Source organism: Dipodomys spectabilis, unplaced genomic scaffold (genome assembly GCF_019054845.1).
Source record: "Dipodomys spectabilis isolate Male_0828 unplaced genomic scaffold, ASM1905484v1 ptg000138l, whole genome shotgun sequence".
NCBI classification, from domain to species: domain Eukaryota; kingdom Metazoa; phylum Chordata; class Mammalia; order Rodentia; family Heteromyidae; genus Dipodomys; species Dipodomys spectabilis.
In genome coordinates this window covers 12,534,937-12,554,283 of record NW_024870815.1, presented here as the reverse complement: position 1 = coordinate 12,554,283, position 19,347 = coordinate 12,534,937, and the positions used below count along the sequence as shown (strand labels likewise).

The following is a 19,347-nucleotide window of genomic DNA, read 5'->3' as shown; positions in this document are numbered from 1 at the left end:
TTAGGCACTTTTGTTCTGAACAATCTAGCAAGAGACAAAAATAACATTAAATAGAAAATTCTACCTTTCTTGTTTAACATGCATTTGCACACTGAACATATTTTTCTTCCAATGCGGGGGGGCTAGACTCAAGTCTTTGCACACACTAGGCAAAATAGTGTTCTACCACCAAGCTATATATTTCCAACCCTTAAATGGGTTTTCCTTTTTTTAAAATTCTATTTTATTTTCTGTTTACAGTAAATATCTAAGTTGGCGATAGAATAAAAACTGAGGTACACACAAAGAAATTATGTAAAAAAAAATAGACAATAGAGAATTCTACAATTCTACTTCTTCCTAGGACATTTGGAAGAAATAACCATGACTCTGCTTACTCGTTACCTAGCTTTTGAAAGACTGGGTTTTGTTGCAAAGACTTTTGACTTCCATAACCTCCTGGAGTCAATAGCACTGAAATATACACTGTGCAATTACTTTGGAAGAGCTCTCATCTTTCAGCTCTAATATAGTGTCATCCCTTTGATTTATCTTATCTCCCCAGTTACATTGCATTAGGTAGCTGATGAAGCCTAACACGAAGTGATCCACAGTGCTTCTGCACCGCAGACTAAAGGCATTTGTTAGTGCCACTGCTCCCATGCTGGCTGCCCTCAGAGGACGGCTGGGTCTACTGCTTGGACAGAGAGGAAGAATGGGCCTTCCCTGAACATCCTTTATGCTCAAAACAGGTCCAGATATGTGGCTTTATGAACAGAAAGCCTGACTAATCACAAAACCTTCCAGCTGACCCTTGCCTCCAGAGAACATATGAAGAAAAAAGGAACTGACACATTTTCTTCATTGGCTCTCAAAGTGTAGTCTGATATTTCAAAAGTGCCAGAACTGTGGGAGGAATTTGATTGGAGAAAGTTCAACAACCAAACACAGGCTATATGCACTACGGCATGTATTTAGAAATGAACGAAGCAGACTGCTCAGTTTCTACCACCTTTTACTAACATGGTTAAAAAAAGAAATCTTTTACTAAAATGGTTAACTTATTCTTAAATCTTCTATTCTGGTGGTGTGTATTAGAACCTCAGTTTCCCCAATGGTCATTAAGGAGTTTATTTTGTTCAGTTCTTAGGCACGCCGCATCGAAATGGTCTCAGGTAACAAACAACCATTCCTGCATTACTACTGCATGGTCAGTAGTTGATGGCTGTGTTGATGTCTGAAGATAATGAAGCCGTACCAAAAAAAAAAAAAACACAAAGAGAGAAAAGCCTTGGAAACCAGAAAGAAATTTAGAAACTTATTAATGTACAGATACCAAAAGGTCACTGATGAGGTAAGACAGTGGGAGTGAAGGCATTTAGTTTTGTAAAATAGACTACCATTTATTCATGACTACATCCCAAGAATATTATACAGAACAAAAGGGCACTGTGATTTTTTTCATATAGTCATTTAATGTACTTTGCTAAAATATACTCCTTAACCTGTCTTATCCATCTGCTTTTCAAATACGTTTGGACAGATTTCATTATGCTACTTTCATTCATGCTTACTTGTAAAGTATGTTGATCATCTTCATCTTCGTCACCCTCTCCTTTCCTTTCTCCCTCCTTACTCCCAATGCTTGTCCCCACACTCAGTAGTCCCCATTTTATTCTCCTGGTATGCTCCACATTGTGTTAAGCATGTCCCTCCAGGTCCTCCCCTCCCCAGGCTGTCAGCCAATGCTTTCTATAAGGCTTTCTGCATTGACTGCATCCCCTCTAAGACATCCCCTCTAAGAAATCAAACTTGTGTAGTGATAGATCATTATAATAACAGATTACTTTATGAACACATTCTGTTTCTTATGTTATGGTCGAAAGTAACCTTCTTTCCATACTCAATGTATGGAGTTTATTTCTAGAAACACCTTGCTATCAACATAGATGGAAAAAGATAACCAAGTATGCTGTTTCAAGTAACTTGCTTTCGGAAAATAAGAACTAAAACCTTTAACAATTATCCTTAAGAAATAGAAGTAAAAGTATGCATTACATTCCTATAAAGCTATTTTATCTTTGTTTCTAGCATAGCAATATATATATATATATATATACACATACACATATATAGTACATTAACACTCTGCTAAGTAAATGCTATAGAAGTATTTAAATGAAAATTTGATGTGTCTTGCTCATTCTTATAAGGCAGCAATTTTAAGACAATTATATGTATATTTCTTATTGTACAGTAGCAATCATCTCTCCTCCTTGATTATATATTTTAGTCTAGATTTCAAAATGTCAATACAAGATGGTACATGGAGAAAATTCTCAAATTATATTAGGAGATTAAGATTAGATCTCTGCTCATGCAAAAGGCATCCTACTCAAGATAAAGAATCTGAATTACTCTTTCTTTAGTGAAACATTAAGTAGTCATAGTGTGAATAACCTTCTTTTAGTTTAAAGGATTCCCATCCATCCTCATAACCAACCTTGATAAAAATCTGTTATGACTGCATTATTTACATAGAAAACATAATCATCAATTATCAAAGAATACATTCATTCAATATCTCAATTATCAATTATGTTACGAGATAATAACCAGATTATATATCATTATATATATATTATAATCAGATTGATATCATTTATTTTTATAGGACCGGAGACCCTCAAAGACCTTGCACAGGCAACTGATACACAACTCATCTACCACTGAGCTATAGCTTTCAACCTATTAACTCATTTTTGAGTCTACAATATGAGATTCAATTTGTGAACTAGTTACACTCAATATTATATTGTTGCATTGCCTTGAGGCACTTAATCCCTATAATTTAGATTCTAAAATCATGACAAATCCCTCTATTACAAACGCATACTATTTTATTTACTATACAATACTCACATATGCATCATTTGAAAGCATAGGAAGCTCTGTGTATATCTTTAAAACATGGCTTATGAGCTTTCAGCTAAGATGAATGATTACTTGAATGAAAGCAACTTAAAAGCATCTTAAGTTTAAAAAAAATCTCAAAAATTTATCTAAGCGTCAAAGACTATTTTAGAATCTAACTTTATTTTAGAAAATTTGTGTTTTCATCAAATTTAAATTATCCCCAACTGGAAATAGAAATGTATCAGCTCTAGAGAATTTAGCAATGTATTTATGTAGAGAGACAAGTGTGGTGTCAGGGATGGTTTTCAAACAATTTTCACTATGATCTTTTCATTCAAATATAATATTTCATGTAAGCCCAACACAGAAACCAGGAAAGTAGAAACTTGTTCCAATTGGAACACTTGTGCAGCTGTTTTCTAATCTGAAAAGGAATGAAAACAGCATCTAGGTACCCAGGCTGATACAAAGACCAGTTAAGCAAGGTTTATAAACATCCCCTTAAGATATGGAAGCTGCTTAAATACTAACACTGTAAGGAAACCTAGACAACTAACTGTAGTAGTTTTACCTTCACACATACACAGAGATTAAATATTTAACAAAATACCAACAGATTTAATAAAATGTTATCATTTGCATTATGTTATGTAGCATATTATCTGAATCCTTGGATTATTAACTTTTTGTTTCTACCACCTTCCTTATTAAAGTACACAAAGAGTCTTGATTTAAAATATGAAAATAATTACCTTATTATTTCTAGAACTACAAAAACCCACAAACCTTTTTAGTTCTATTTCCAGATTTTTGTTGGTCAGTCAGTCATGGGGCTTGAATTTGGAGCCTGGTCATTGTCCCTGATTAATTCTGCTTATGACTAGTACTCTACCATTTTGAGCCACTTTGTGCCACTTCTGGTTTTCTGGTGTTTATTTGGAGACAAGAGTCTCATGGACTTTTCTGCCTAGTCTGGCTTTGAACTGTGATCCTCTGATCTCAGCCTCCTGAGTAGCTGGGATTACAGAAGCAAGCCACCAGCACCCAGTTCCTATTTCCAGTTTTTAAAACGATGTTTTGAGTTCTTTTCATAGTTGAGACACATATTCAGAGCAAGAAAGGGTTATTGTCCATTAAGAGGCAGAAATACTACAGGGAAAAAGGCAGACCCATAGTAAGTTGGGACAAGCCTTAATTAGGTCTGAACATGGTGGTCTCTATTTGTACTACATTATGAAAGTGCTGTAGAATTAAAATCAACTTTGCTCAGTTGAATATTTTACAAAGAATGAACCCTACTTTCGTATGAAAAGCTGTTTTTGGTCATTAATAGTTTAGCTTATGTTTCAGAACTTGTAATCTGAACTTCCATGACTTAAAGGGAAGGGTGTTAATAGGATACACTTTTCCATAAGTTCTTCAAATATTAAACCTAAACATAACACTTGCCTGTTTTATTCTTAGAAAGTAAAATAGGAATACCCAGGTTTACCATTATACCCGATTTCGTGCTTCTTTAAAACACTTGGTGAACATAGTCAACATTTGAAAATGTTCTCTAGAACTGTTTGCCACATCAGCACATGAGTTGATTCCAAAAGTAGAGAGCACTACACACTAGGTTTTGGTTAGGTTTTCTGTGAATAGCCCAACTTCGGTGCCAAACTGAAAATCCAGAAGTCTCTGAGCACTTCTGATGGTGACGTTTCATGAGGATTCAAATTTTATCAGGACTCACTTGACAGATACAAACTTTGTAAACAAACAAGACAGAAAATAGGAATACTTGTGTACTTATAAGAATGTACTTTACTTGTCCAGGTTGCACCAAGTATAACAGGCTACCCTGAGCATCTGAGCGATAGGTTAACACAAACCAGGACTGACATTTTAGGATTTGAGGGAAGGTGACAAAAAAAATCACTGATGCTATTTTAGAAAAAGGGGTAAAAAATATGAAAAGAATCTGAACTTGGAAAGAGAAAAATCACAGAATTCCATAGAAACTTAAGTTTAACCTATACAGTCATCAACTGGATTACATTTGGGGTTGATCACATTTTGTCACATGTCACAGGCTGAAGAATTATTGAAAAAGCTAACTGGTTAATATCTCCTAAAAATTTTCTGTTACTTAAATTTAAAGCAAAATATACTGCAATTAAGTATATGAGAGGCAAAGACAAAATGAATGACTTCAACTTCAGTAAAACATCTACTTAGTAGGATAAATCTGTTTACCTTCCTGCCTTTGAATTTGAGAAGTTCCTCCCATTTTTACTTTCTGACATGACTTCATGTCATTTATCCTACTATTTCAAAATCCAAGCTATCATCTTGTATGTCATAAGTACATAGCTATTGAGCTATTCTGCTCATCTGCTAAGATTATCTTAGATTTATACTAATTATTACAAATAAGGAAGACCGTGGGACCTATGATTTTTTGGGTCTGGCTTACTTCACTTAATAAGAGTTTTTCCAAGTCTTTCCATTTCATTCCATCCTTCTGATGGAAATATAAAATTCATATATATATATTTTTTTATATATATATATAATATTGAGGTTTTTCTTTGTTGTTGTTGCTCTCAATGTACTATGTGATTTCTTTTTTCTTTTGTGTTTTCCCCCCTATGGTTTATCCCTTGTTGTCACTGCGTTCGATTTTGTTACCCTAAGTATTGTATATACATTGATCTGAACTAAGGAAGGGAAGGGCACAACAAAATGGTGAGACAAAGGACAAAGGAGGAAACCTATGCAACAGCGATATGCACAAGACAATATTTTGGAATGATCTGTACAACTTGAGGGAGGGAAAGAGGGAGAAAAATGAGGGAAGGGGTAACAAGTTAGACAATAAATGTAACCACTACCCTCCTTATGTAACTGTAACTCCTCTGTATATCACCCTGAAAATAAAAATTTTTTAAAGGAAATTTTCTAATTTTCCCTGGTTATCAATCCACTTCACACAACAGTGAACCACCTGACAACTAGCTACACTATATTTACTTAGACAATGTCTTTTTTCTCATGCCCCCAAAAGCACATCTTCTATGAAAGGATATAGATTTCCACTGAAATAGAAATAGTGTCAAACAAAACTTAAGAGTAAGGCCCAAAGAATATTAATAGCAAATAGGATATTTCTGCAAGTTACTAGAGGAATACATTGCCAGCAAAATTAAACCACTGAGTAAACTCCCAATGTGTGCAGTGAATTTTCAAGATATATCTATACTCATGGTAGAGTAATGCTGAATAAATGAATATTTTCTCATTTGCAAACTGAGTATAACCACTACCTCACAGAGCTAGTATGTAATTAAGTGTGTTAATCCATCAAAACACACAATCACACAAGAAAGCACTTGTTATTGATAACATTACTGTATTTTTTGCAGTGGAAATGGCTTAGCCATGGATGAAGCTCACAACCAAAAAAGATGAGCACTTGGCAAGAAGAAAATGTAGTCTCAAGTAGGTAAATTGAGGTACCCAAAAGATTCTCCTTATTCTCTGTATAGTTCTATCTTCAAATGCACCAAATGGAAATAACAAAATGACACAATTGCTGAATAAATCCATGCTGCTTTATATGGTTTTAAAATCATGTTGTAACTCTAAGGGAAAAGTTTCCTGGAAAGTAACAGTGAGTTGACCACAAGAAAAAAATTGTTTTCGGAAATTTCACTTTAATCAAATAAATCAGAAAACTGATATGGTATCTCAATTTCTTTTCCTTTGTTAACCATGCATATTAACTCAATAATTATGTTCACATTTATCCAAATGTTATTGTTTTTCAAATTCAAAAGCTGGACTTTATGATGCAGACATGTTAGGGCGTACTGCTTTTTTTTTTTTAATATGAACCTTGAAAGTACTACAAGATGTAAATGGGAAAATGCCCAATTAAGGAATTCAAGCTTCTAATCTCTAAGACCTTAATTTGTGGTCAAACAGGGTTGAACAAACTCCTTACAGCATTCTGGAAATTATCTAAAAGCCTACACCAAGATAAATGATTACATCCTGGTAGGAGATGCAATATTTCTGATGTTTAAATTTACATTAGACACCCATCCCCTGCATCCCCCCCGCCCACTGCTAGCTCATCCCCCTTAGTAGTGGTAGTCTTAGGAAAAAAATACCCATGTTCCTGATAGTGGAGAAAACATAACATAGTTCATTTATAAAGAACTGGTATTTCTGCATCTGACTATGGCTCTCAAAACAGTAATCTTTATTTCTGATTGACTTGGAACTCAGACAGTACTAAATCCGTATACCCAGGATAGGGGTCAAAAACACCAAAGCCAATGTTTAAGTCACTTCTGTCTACAGCAGTAGGTGATAAGACACATATCAGGCTGACCAAACACTTCAGAAGGAAATGGCAAAAATGGGAACTATGAAAATCTGACACTTATTTTTGTGAATGTAGAAAGCCAAGTACTTGTTTGTGACTGGGTACATGTTCAAGAACAATTTGAACCAGCCATGGTGGTGCACACACTGCTGATTCCAACACTTACAAGGCTGAAGCAGAAGAGTGAAACACTGCCAGGCAGAGAGGGAGGGAGGAAGAAAGGGAGGGAACGACAGAAGGAGAGAAAAAGGAAGAAGTAAAAAAAAAAGTATGATGGCTTTAAATCTCATCTCCGAGTTTCTGTGCAAGCTGCAAGTAAAAGCTAAGGCAGAAATGAAAACGCTGCCTGGTTGAGTATTAAAGGCATATCTCATCTCACATATACCCTTGGCAGTAAGTGGGATGGTTTTTGTGCTATAATTACTACCTGGCCAGTGAGGATAATGAATAAAGACAGTATAAAAGTGATGAGAAAAATTCACACAGCAAACTACAACATTCAAGGAAGTAAAATTCCAAGGAGGCTTGAGATCTGGGTCTTAAGTTACTGTAATATAACACTAGACATTTCTAGTTTTCAATAAAATAATTATGAAGCATGCAAAGAATTAAGCAAATGTGGCCCATACGTAGGAAAAAAGACAATTAGTAGACAAGGTCTTAGAGACAGCATTAGCATTTATTTCTCATAATTTGGAAGTGGAGAAGTTAAAAAATCGAGTACAAATAGATTGGGGCTCTGTGAGGGCCTCTCTCCTGGTTCACAGAAGAATCCAGCAGTTAATGCCAAGAGCTATCTACAAATTTTAATGCAATATCCATATCCCAGCATCATTCTTTAATGAAACAGAAGAAACAATCCAAAAATTCATATGGAATAATAGAAGATCCCAAATAGCAAAAAATCCTTACCAGGAAACAGTGCTAGAGGAATATCAATACCAAACTTCAAACTCTATTCCAAAGCTCATAGTAATAAAAACAGCTTGGTACTGGCACATGAACAGGCATGAGGACTAATGGAATAGAACCGAAGACCCAGAAATGAGCCCAAAGACATATGGCCACCTAATTGATAAGGGAGGCAAAAAAATAAAAAACAAAAAACAGGATGGAAGAAAGACAGCCTCTTCAACAAATGGTACTGGCAGAATTGGCCATACACATGTAGAAAACTGAAGCTAGATCCTTATATATCACCCTGCACCAGAATCAATTCCAAATGGATCCTAGACCTTGAGGTAAAAGCAGATACCTTGAAAATATTACAAGAAGAAATAGAGGAAACACTAGGGGTTCTTAGCACAGTTCAAAATTTTCTTAATAAAGACCCAGAAACACAACAAATCAAAGAAAGGTTGGATAAATGGGATTGCATGAAACTGTAGAGCTTCTGCATGGCTAAGGACATAGCTAGCAAGATCAATAGAAAGCCCACAGATTGGGAGAAGATCTTCATTAGCCATACAACTGACAAGGGTCTCATATCTAAAATATACTTAGAGCTCAAAAACCTAAATCCCCCCAAAACAAATCTTCAAAGAAGCAACCACCATCATTAAAAAAGTGGACTAAAGGGCTAGGTAGGTGGCTCAGTGGTAGAGTGCTTGCCTTGTTTTCATGAGGTCCTGGGTTCAATTCCACAGCACCACATATGCAGAAAAAGCCATAAATAGCGCTGTAGCTCAAGTAGTAGAGCACTAGCCTTCAGCTGAAGAGCTGAGGAACAGTATCCAGGCCGAGTTCAGACACCATGACTGACAAAAAAAAAAAAGGTGGGGTAAAGACTTAGAGTCTTCTCTGAAGAGGAAATAAGAATGGCCAATAGACACATGAAGAAATATTCAATATCTGTAGCCATAAAAAAAATGCCAATCAAGGGGCTGGGGATTTAGCCCAGCAAAAGGGCGCCCGCCTGGCACACGCAAGGCCCTGGGTTCGGTTCTCAGCCCTGGAAAAAAAAAAGACAAAAAATTGCCAATCAAAAAAAACAAGTACATATTGGGCTGGGAAGGTGGCTCAGTGGTAGAGTGCTTGCCTTGCATGCATGAGGCCCTGGGTTTGATTCCTCAGCACCACATAAGCAGAAAAAGCAGGAAGTGGCACTGTGGCTCAAGTAGGGTATAGTGCTAGCCTTGAGCCGAAGAGCTGAGGGGCAGCACCCAGGTCCAGAGTTCAGGCCCCACAACTAACAACAACAACAAAAAAGCCACCACCACCACCACCACCAACAACAAAAAACACATTGAGATTTCACCTCACCCCACTTAGAATGGCCATTATCAAGAAAACAAATGATATAGCAGGTACTGGCAGGGATGTGGCCAAAAGGGAACACTACTGTTGGCGGAAATGTAAACAGGTTCAACCACTCTGGAAAGTAGTATGGATTTTAAACATAGAGCTCCCCTATGATCCCGCAATCCCACTCCTGGGCATTTCCCCAAATAATCACAAACCTACCAGCACAGCCATGTTCACTGCAGCATTATTTATCATAGCTAAGATATGGAACTAACCCAAATGCTCCTCAGTAGACAAATGGATCAAAAAATGTGATATATATGCACAATGGAGTTCTATGCTTCTATCAGAAAGATAACATCACTCCGTTCATAAGGAAATGGAAAGATGTGGAAAAATTTTTATTAAGTAAAGCAAGCCAGACCCAAAGAAATGTAGGTTGCATGGTTTCCCTTTGTTTTGTTTTGTTTTGGTTTTATTTTGGTCAATCATGGAGTTTGAACTCTGGGCCTGGGAGCTGTCCCTGAGCTCTTCAGCTCAAGGCTGGCGCTTTACACTTGAGCCACAGCACCACTTCCAAGGTTTACCTCATTTGTAATAACTAAATTATGTCTGTGACATTCTTAGCAGAGGATCACAATAGACCAGTTTCTGGGTGCATACGAGCATATATAATGAAGTGTATCAAAATGAACTCCAATAATTGGAAACAAGAGGTTTCTATAATGTACTGTTGTCAGTTATTTCATTTTGTCTCTTTTTTTTGTTTTGTTTTCTTCGCTGTGCCCTTTGTCTTGTAAATAAGTTTATCTGACCCACAGAAAGAATAAGAAATCACAGAAACAGCAGGACAAAGGATGAACGAATGCAACAATGACACTCTCTAGACACTGACTCGGAGATGAACTTACAACTTGGGGGGAAGGGAGATAAAAAGGGGAAAGCAGTAGAAAATGAAGAAGGGGGTAACAGTGTCTGCAACGAAATGTACTCATCACCTTACTTATGTAACTGTAAACTGCTTGTTCCTCACCTTTACAGTAATAATAATAATGATGATTTAATAAAGAGTCCAGCAGTTAAGACCACATGTGGTCCTGTTGTAGCCTCATGTGGTAGAAAAGCGAGGAGGAAGCTCTCTGAGATCATTTCTACAAAGCACCCAGCCCATTCTCAACATAGTCATCTCAAAATTTCAATATGTGCATCGAGAGAGGCACAAATGATCATTGTGTAGTTGATGACACTCCCTAAACTGACCCACGGATCCCAGGCAACCTGTTCTAATTCCAAACATGTTTTTCTTTTTTTTTTCAAAAACAGACACAATGACACAGATTTAAATCAAGAAATGTAAGGGAACACAACTAGCTACAGTTCACACAACCTTGTAAAAAGTCAGGAAAGGAGATACAAGCTTCCTGAATTCTATCTTACTACAAGTTACAGGAATTCCATGCAGTCCTGACATGAAAAGAGATGTAGAGATCAGTGGAAGCAGAAGTGAAAACTGAAAATTAAAGTAATATATTTACAGTAAAATGATTTTCAGCAAGGCTGTCCTGGTCATTCAATAAAGGAAGAACAGTCTGAACAAGTAACAGGGGGAAATTTCAGTTAACTATAAGGGGAAGCATAACTCAGGAGATAGAACCTCATAACTGGTCTAAAAACTAACTCAAGAGGGCTTAGTGGTCTGGCACCAGTGGCTTACCCTGTAAGCCTAGCTACTCAGGAGGCTGAGATCTGAGGACTGTGGTTTGAAGTCAGCCTGGGCAGGAATTTCCTGAGTCTTTTATTTCCAAATAACTACTAAAAAGCCAGAAGTGGAGCTGTGGCTCAAGGGATAGAGTACTAGACTTGAGCAAAAAAAAGCTCAGAGGCATTGCACAAACCCTAAGTTCAAGGCTCAGGACTGGCACAGAAATAAAAGGAAAGGAAAAAAAGAAAAGGGAAAGAAAAAACTTTATCATAGTGAAGTACTGCCTCAGAAACCCAAGCTATGATATTTTTAGAAAGGAGAGAATAACAAGCAGTGTAGATATATGGAGAAAGTAGATGGCACATATCACTGATGGGATGTGAAATGGCACAGCCATTGTCGAAAGCAGCATGGCTGTACCTTGGATATGTACGCACGTACTAGCAAATCCATCTATCCTATCTATAAACTGGAAAACTCTGCCACACAAAGGAATGAAATACTGACACATGCTGTAATGAAACAAGACATTATACTGAATGAGAGAAGACAGAAACGTAAGGCTATATGGTAAGCATATCATCAGTATGTGATTCCATTCATCTCAAATGTCAAAAGAGAAATCAGATTAGTAATTGATAGGGGATGAGGGAAGGACAGAGGCCTATATTCCCTTCCTTATGTTGTGTCTTAAATTTTACTTGAATAAACACAGTAAACGTATTCTTTATACTTAAATTTCTAAGTGGTATTCTAAGTGGTACTGCTTAAAACTTCGTAATTTGTGATGTTTAGTGTATATATAGACACAGATATAAATGGACACACAGATGATAGATAATATATACGTAAGAAAGACATTAAGAAACATCTTTAACACCAAATTACTTCTCTCCCAGACTCCTTCAGAAGTAAAAACAGTTCATTTTTGTCCAAATTATACTCATTAGTATGCTAATGTTCCTAGTGAAGTATTTACTTCTAATTACATTTACTTACTTGCTTATTTTACATTTTCATGCTTTTCATTTATATTTTGATTCTACCAAAAAGAACTTACCCTAAGCATGGGGCCATTTTGAAACACGTGTGGCTCATCACAAACCACACAGTATTCATTCAGTACAGGGATCCGCTGTTCAGCAAACTCTATCGTCTGAACAAAACGACACAAAGAAATCATTCATCCAAGTTTACAAATGACTTGAAAGCCCAGTAAGGACTGAATTTTTCCACAGTGGATAAGAGTAGGCTTTGCCCTACCTGTACCAGGAAGCCACGGTCTCGTATTGGAATGCATTTTGCACCATTTGGCTATTAAAAAAAAAAAAAAAAAGCAAAGTGAAAAGACCAATTAATTTTTTTTTATGTGGGGAAAATTTAGAAATTAAAGCCTTTAGATTTTTCAAGAGTATATATAGTTTGATCTCTCTAAGATCACAAGAAATTGTCATTCATGACACCACAGTTTTAGAATTTCTTTGCTAACTCTACTAAATAATACTCTCCTCACTACTGTCAAAATCTTTGCCAATACTAAATGAATATTCTGCATTTCTAATCTAGTGAACATTACATGATCACAAAATTTGTTTCCTCTAGCATTCATGAGAAAACGGTCCCACTTTCTCAGAAAATCCAATCTTACTTTACCTTCAGATGCAGTTTTCCTTCCCAGGAAGTATTAGACAACTAATGAAAAGGGAACTGCATACAGCTGTATGCTGAGTCTAACCTTGAGAAGGACAATTAAGCCTTCTTTCTCAGAAAACCTGACATGACCTTTCAAGAGGGATAATATACCCTGGGACACTTCAAATTGTTGGATCTTACTTCCCCCACATCCATAAAGCTTACCATTGAATTGAAATGAGATTTTAGGATACTCACACAAAATTATCCACATACTCAAATTTCCATGAAACAAGTATAATTTTACAATATAAGTTACAATATAATTTAGATCCTTTATCTGAAGATAACATTTGAAAGCAGTTATCTTAATTTTAGCAACTTAATCTATGGCTGGGTGAATCCATACTAACGGAGCTAAAGAGACTCCCCCAAACTACATGCATTCATTTTTTAAAAACAGCAAAGTTTTATCAACTATTGTAAATACATAAATAATGTATATGGATTTTAGGCATATTTTCCTTTATCAATTTATTCTTTACTGGCTATCATGACAATTCTGCGGAAAGTAAGTTTTATGTAAGACTGTTCCTTTCTAAATAAATGCCAAGCAAATAACTTATCACTACAGTCATCATCTGACTTCAAGTCCACTGAAAACAGCTTCAAAGTAAACTAGACATGAAGAACAACTTGAGGCTCTGAGCCACAACTCGAAAAGTAGTGTTGATCCACCACAAGAAACAACATTCATGGATAAAGTTCTTGCACATAAATGGAATATCCTTCAACTGCAGATTAGATAAACTTAGTTTACAAAACATGGAAACCTTGGGCTGGGAATGTGGCTTAGTGGTAGAATGCTTGCCTAGCGTGTGTGAAGCCCTTGGTTTTGTTCCTTAGTACCAAATAAACAGAAAAAGCAGGAAGTGATGCTAAGACTCAAGTGGTAGAGTGTTAGCCTTGAGCAAAGAAGCTCCAAGACAGTGCCCAAGCCCTGAATTCAAGCCCTAGGACTGGCAAAACAAACAAAAAACCCCATGAAAACCTTCTGCTTCCATGCAAAGTTTTTGTGAATACAACTGGCTTCCTTCCACTTTTAGCCTCATTCATTACTATTTGAGGAATCTGGACTGTACCTCAAACTAGCAATTACATTAATTTTTTTGTGAATCAAAACTAACATTCTAGCGTCTTTTCCTGATGTGTGGTATGCAAGAGAAGAAGAAAAGAAAACCTGCAAATTTAAAAATAGACACACCAGGTCTCGGTCACTTTTTTTTCTCCAACAGATCCTATAGAAATGTTAAAAATCCACTGCCCCTCAGCTAACGCTTAGGAACTCAAGATGGAAATATTTACGCACAGCAGGCTGAGAAGATGATGAAGATGAAGATGGTGTTAAGATACCAATTAGCCCTGAGGTAAGAGAGAGCCTCCTGCCCTCTGCATTAGGTTCCTTGAAGAGCTCAGCTTTGGATGACTTGGGAGCACTCGAGTAAGACTTGCTGAGCAGCTTGTGATTTTTCAGCCCGTACAACTCTTCCATTCTGAGACTGCTGGAGTAAGACCTGCTTAACAGTTTGTGGGGCTTCAAGTTGGTACTGTGCTCACACCGAGGGTCTCCAGAACAAGGTCGAGTCAATAATTTATGCGGCTTCAGGGTCAGGCAGTCCTCTTGCTTCACAGCTGCAGGGCAAGAACGGTTCAAGAGTTTGTGCGATTTAATAGTTGTCATGGCCTGCTCAGCCCTTGGATCGCTGGAAAGGGAGCGACCAAAAGTCCTGTGTGACTTCCCAGGGCACATGTCCTCGGCCTTGACAGTGCTGGAGCAAGTCCTCCGAAGCAGCTTATGTGTTTTGGAGATTCCATCTTGCTCGGATTTCAGTTTGGATTTGCTTTTGCCACAGCCTGGGGGAGGATAACTTGGCGACCTTGGAGAGGAAACAAGAATTCACACAAGGCAAAGCATGAGACGAAGAGACTGAGTATGCAGACCATGCTGCAGCCAGCTCTGCTATGTTCAACCTCCTACTTCATTACATGAGTTAAAATAGTGCCTTCTAGTTAAGACTAGAACCAAAGTAGGTGCAGAGGGTAAGAGGAATTAAATCTTGAAAAGCAAGGAAGTCTAAGATCTTTTCCTCCTTTCCAATACACAGCTCTATACTCAACTTGTCATAAGGAACGTGAAAATAAAGCATGCAGTGTTAGTAAATAAGCCAATGCTGAAGGGATAAAATCATTGGACACAGAAGTGAGCATCTGTGTTTTTTGCTGGGTTGCATGCTGCTTAGTATTTGCATTGAAGTCATAAAGAAAAGAAACAGATGCAGGACTACAGAGTGCTTTAACCTGAATAGTGGTGTGCTTAGCATTTAGTAAGACAGTGATGAGGTTGCCCATTACCAACCTGCGCAAGGTGGAAAATAAATGCAGGGGAGACTTCACTTTCTTCTCTGACAGCTTCTTATTGTGCAGACAGCTGGACTTCTCCTTGCTCTGTTTCCACTGCTGTGTAACAAATGTCTGCATGATTCTGTCAATCCAAACGCAGTTCTGTTATCACAGTTCCAAGGTCATTTAAATGAATATTTCAATGTTTATTAGGTGGGAATACATGTATGAAAAACAAACGAGACGGCTAATTTAGAAATGTGTAAGATTTTTTTTATATGCAGCAAGATATCACAGAGTAGATTACCAGGACTTTATTGTGACTCTCATCGTGTTCAAAATGTCTCAGTAGGGCTGGGAAGGTGGCTCAGTAGTAGAGTGCTTGCCTCACATTCATGAGGCCCTGGGTTCAATTCTTCAGCACCACATAAACAGAAAAAGCCAGAAATGGTGCTGTGGCTCATGTGATAGAGTGCTAGCCTTGAGCTGAAGAGCTGAGGGACAGCGCCCAGACCCAGAGTTCAAGCCCCATGACTGACTGAAAAAAAAAGTCTAAGTATTAAAATTAATTAATACCACTACAATTTAATTATACAAATGACAGAAAAGAGTTTATAGGTGAATAAAAGACAAAGAGAATTATCAGGGCAACTTCAGGATCAGTAATTTTTGCTTACATGACAAAAACAGTCAGAATTATTTTAAGCAAAGACAATTTCTTTTCACTTGATGTTCCGCTTCTGTATTTTCCTTCATGAACAAAAAGGCAGGATAAGGGCTGAGAAGGTGGCTCAGTGGTAGAGTGCTTGCCTAGCATGCATGAGGCCCTGGGTTCTATCCTCAGCACCACATAAGCAGAAAAAGCCGGAAATGGCACTGTGGCTCAGGTGGTAGAACTCTACCCTTACGCTGAAGAGCTGAGGGTCAGCGCCCAAGCCCAGAGTTCAGGCGCCACCACCGACAAAACAAAAAAACAAAAAACAAAAACAGTATAAAACTGTAGCACACGTAAAAACATGTACTCTGCAAATCATATCTCTAGCATAGCCCATTCACCTGTAATGTGCTATATTTTAAATTAGGGTATTTTTAAATTATTTTAGTTACTATCACAAAGCAGGAATTTGTTTTATTTTTTATGTCTATAAGATTGCTTCATGGATGTGGCCTGGGAAAGAACTGTGGAATGAGCTCTAGGTTGTGACAGCATGTTTTCTGAAAAAAATATGATGGCTCCTAGAGGATCAAATCTTCCAATTGTTAGTCGAGGAATTGTTACTAAAGTAGGCATAAAATTTTAAAATAAAGTATTAGATGTGCAATAAAGTCAACATTTTTATCTTCTAATTTTAAATGGACTTTCTTCCTGTATGTCTCTGGGGAAATAACTTCATAAGATGTAAGCTTCTTATGATTACAAGTGCTGATGTGGAGGAAAGGGAACCTCACACACTGTTAATGGCCATGTAAATTAATGCATCCACTGTGGAAAACAGTGTGGAGTCCCTCACGAAATTAAAAACATAACCATCTTATGATTCAACAATCCTAGGACTAATTATCTATCCAGATTTTAAATTAATCAGCTGAAGAGACCTCTGCCTTCCATGTTTATTGTAGCACCTTTACACAGACAAGAAATAACTCACCCATAGAAACTGAAATACTCTCATTCTCTACAGTACCAAAAGAACTAGGAATCCATTGTGAAACCAGACAGGCACACAAGGACATGTACTACAGGACTTCACTTAGAGACAGAATCTACAAGAGCTGACCTCACTGACTAGTAGACACTGAGGACGGAGGGCAGCATGGGGTTGAGGCAGATAGACTAGACTAGATGATAGGCTAGACTGGTGGGTGGGTACATGTTACAACCAGATAAGCACCATTTTAACCATTCTACAGAAAACACACTCACACACATACACATACATCACATGTATAATACATATAATCTTGTCCATGATAAATACATATAACATCTGTTAACGTCTTAAAAATTGAAAGTTAGAAACTTGACATATTTGCGATCACAGTTACTATGGAGGAGGAGATTGGGAGGACTACGATCTGAGGAGGATAGTCTGAACAAAACGTCAATGGGACTATATCTCAATTATTAAGTCATACACGGTGGTACATGCCTGTGATGCCACCTATACAGGTGGTCACAGGGAGGATAATCAGAGTAAAAAGCCAGGCAGTGGCCAGCCCCTCCCCCGTAAAAGACTCTATCAGTAAAAACAAAGCTGAAGGACTGACTGAAGGGGTGGTTCAAGTGGTAGAGCACCTGAGCAAGAAGCCCTGTATTCATTTCCAGTCATGCAAAATGAAAAAAACAAGCACAAGTAAAACTTCCCTCATTTTAACTGGAGCAAATCTCACGTCCTATTCAACCATGACTGCAGCTCCTCTAGATTTCTAGGAGAGAGTAGCATTTCCTTTGCACAGAAGGCAATCACCAAAGGGGACCATGTGCACAGCACCATAGTTTCCTTTAGGAAAACCAAACAAGTGCTCCATTGGGACTCAGGTTAAAATATGAGTCAGCAGGAAACAACACCCTCATCCCAGGGTTTATTTACTTAACAGAAAAGGTGAAAGTCAGTTCTCAGGTATAGAATTTACCAAGGCCTTTCTTTGTTCAGACGTAATTCCTTTTCTTTGCTTTTGTATTTAGTTCTCTCAGTGTTTTTAGCCCCTTTACAGTTTTTCCAATGTATACTTTTATGCTAAATAGACTTAAAATTCAGAAAGGAAATTTTATAGTTGAACAATGAAAGACAAAAGATTGAAATGACCGGGTAAGATTTTATAATACAGTACACAGAACTCCATTTATCTTTTCCAGATACTTAAAACCTACTATATTTTCTACTTAATATCTACAAATAATGCCAGAGTGTGCCAGAATCCTCATAACTATATTGATGGAACATCATAGGCACTTGTAATATGTTAAGGAATATATTTGCTTGTTCAAATCAATTCTATACATACTGTATTTCTGAAGACCCAAGCCCATCTATAAAAGATCAATTGAGTCACTGAATCAAGATGCAAACAGGAAATTTAAAAGTTTATGTTCAAAATGAATGTTTCAAACATGTAAGTATGAGAAACAGCAATGAAGTTACAGCCCAGGCCCAGTGGCTAGAAACCTCTGGGCTATAAGCAAGCAGCAGTAGGAATAACCAGAATCAGGAGCCTGCAACAGCAACAGCCTGGAGAAGAACAGGAAGCTGGAGCTGAAGGACAACCCGGAGAGGAAATCAAGACAGCAAACATCCTCACCTTCCCCCTTTCTCCCTATGTGGAACACATTAGAGATGGACTGTAGGTCCATACAGATTGGTTGTATTAGAGACAGGCCTTAGGTCTGCACAATCTGCCCTTCCAGTAGTAGGCAGGATGCTGAATGCTAGGGCTGTTATCTGAGGATAACAGTTCAAAGCCAGGAAAGTCTGTGAAACTCATATCTCTAATTAATTAACTACAGAAAAAGCTGGAAATAGAGCTATGGCAAGTGGTAGAACACTAGCCTTGGGTAAAAAAAAATCTCAGGGACCAGAGTTCAAGTGTCAGTACCTACACAATATAAGTCAATAAATAAGTAGATAAAATAAGCAGAATTAGAATTCAGTGCTCTTCAGCAAACTTACTTTTTCAGCTGATGTCCCAATCCAAATCGCTCTTTTGTGGAAATCTGAAAGACATCAACAGTGGGCACTGGAAAGGAAACAAAACCATTGTTAAGTACTGACTCAAAATCAATCATCAGCCAGGAATAAGACTGAAGTAGGAGTGTGTATGTGTTATGTTCACACTTAAAATATGGAGCACACAATTCACATTGCTATTTAAGGTACACATATATATGGATACGTATATACACATAAAGTACACATAGTGTGTGTGTGCTTGCAATATATCACCACTGGTCATTATACATTCATTGTAAATATCTGTATAGGAACAACATGTAAAATGATAAAAGATGAATCCACAAAAGAAGCAACAGGCAAACAGCCAGATAGAGGGCAGTTAGGGATTCATTTTAAAAGTAGATAAAGGGATATTTGTATATAAA

At 37.3% G+C, this 19,347-nt stretch overlaps 1 protein-coding gene across 3 annotated transcripts in view; it reads right to left on the bottom strand.

The window, feature by feature from the left end:
• Parp8 (poly(ADP-ribose) polymerase family member 8) overlaps positions 1 to 19,347 on the bottom strand; it is a 169,452-nt gene that overhangs the window by 27,848 nt on the left and 122,257 nt on the right. For all 3 annotated transcript variants that reach the window (XM_042690552.1, XM_042690553.1, XM_042690551.1), the window contains exons 11-15: positions 18,920 to 18,986; positions 15,268 to 15,393; positions 14,221 to 14,788; positions 12,483 to 12,533; positions 12,280 to 12,375 (exon numbers count right to left, since the gene is read on the bottom strand). In XM_042690552.1, the coding sequence (XP_042546486.1) occupies positions 12,280 to 12,375; positions 12,483 to 12,533; positions 14,221 to 14,788; positions 15,268 to 15,393; positions 18,920 to 18,986 (908 nt within the window). The remainder of the gene's footprint in view (positions 1 to 12,279; positions 12,376 to 12,482; positions 12,534 to 14,220; positions 14,789 to 15,267; positions 15,394 to 18,919; positions 18,987 to 19,347) is intronic.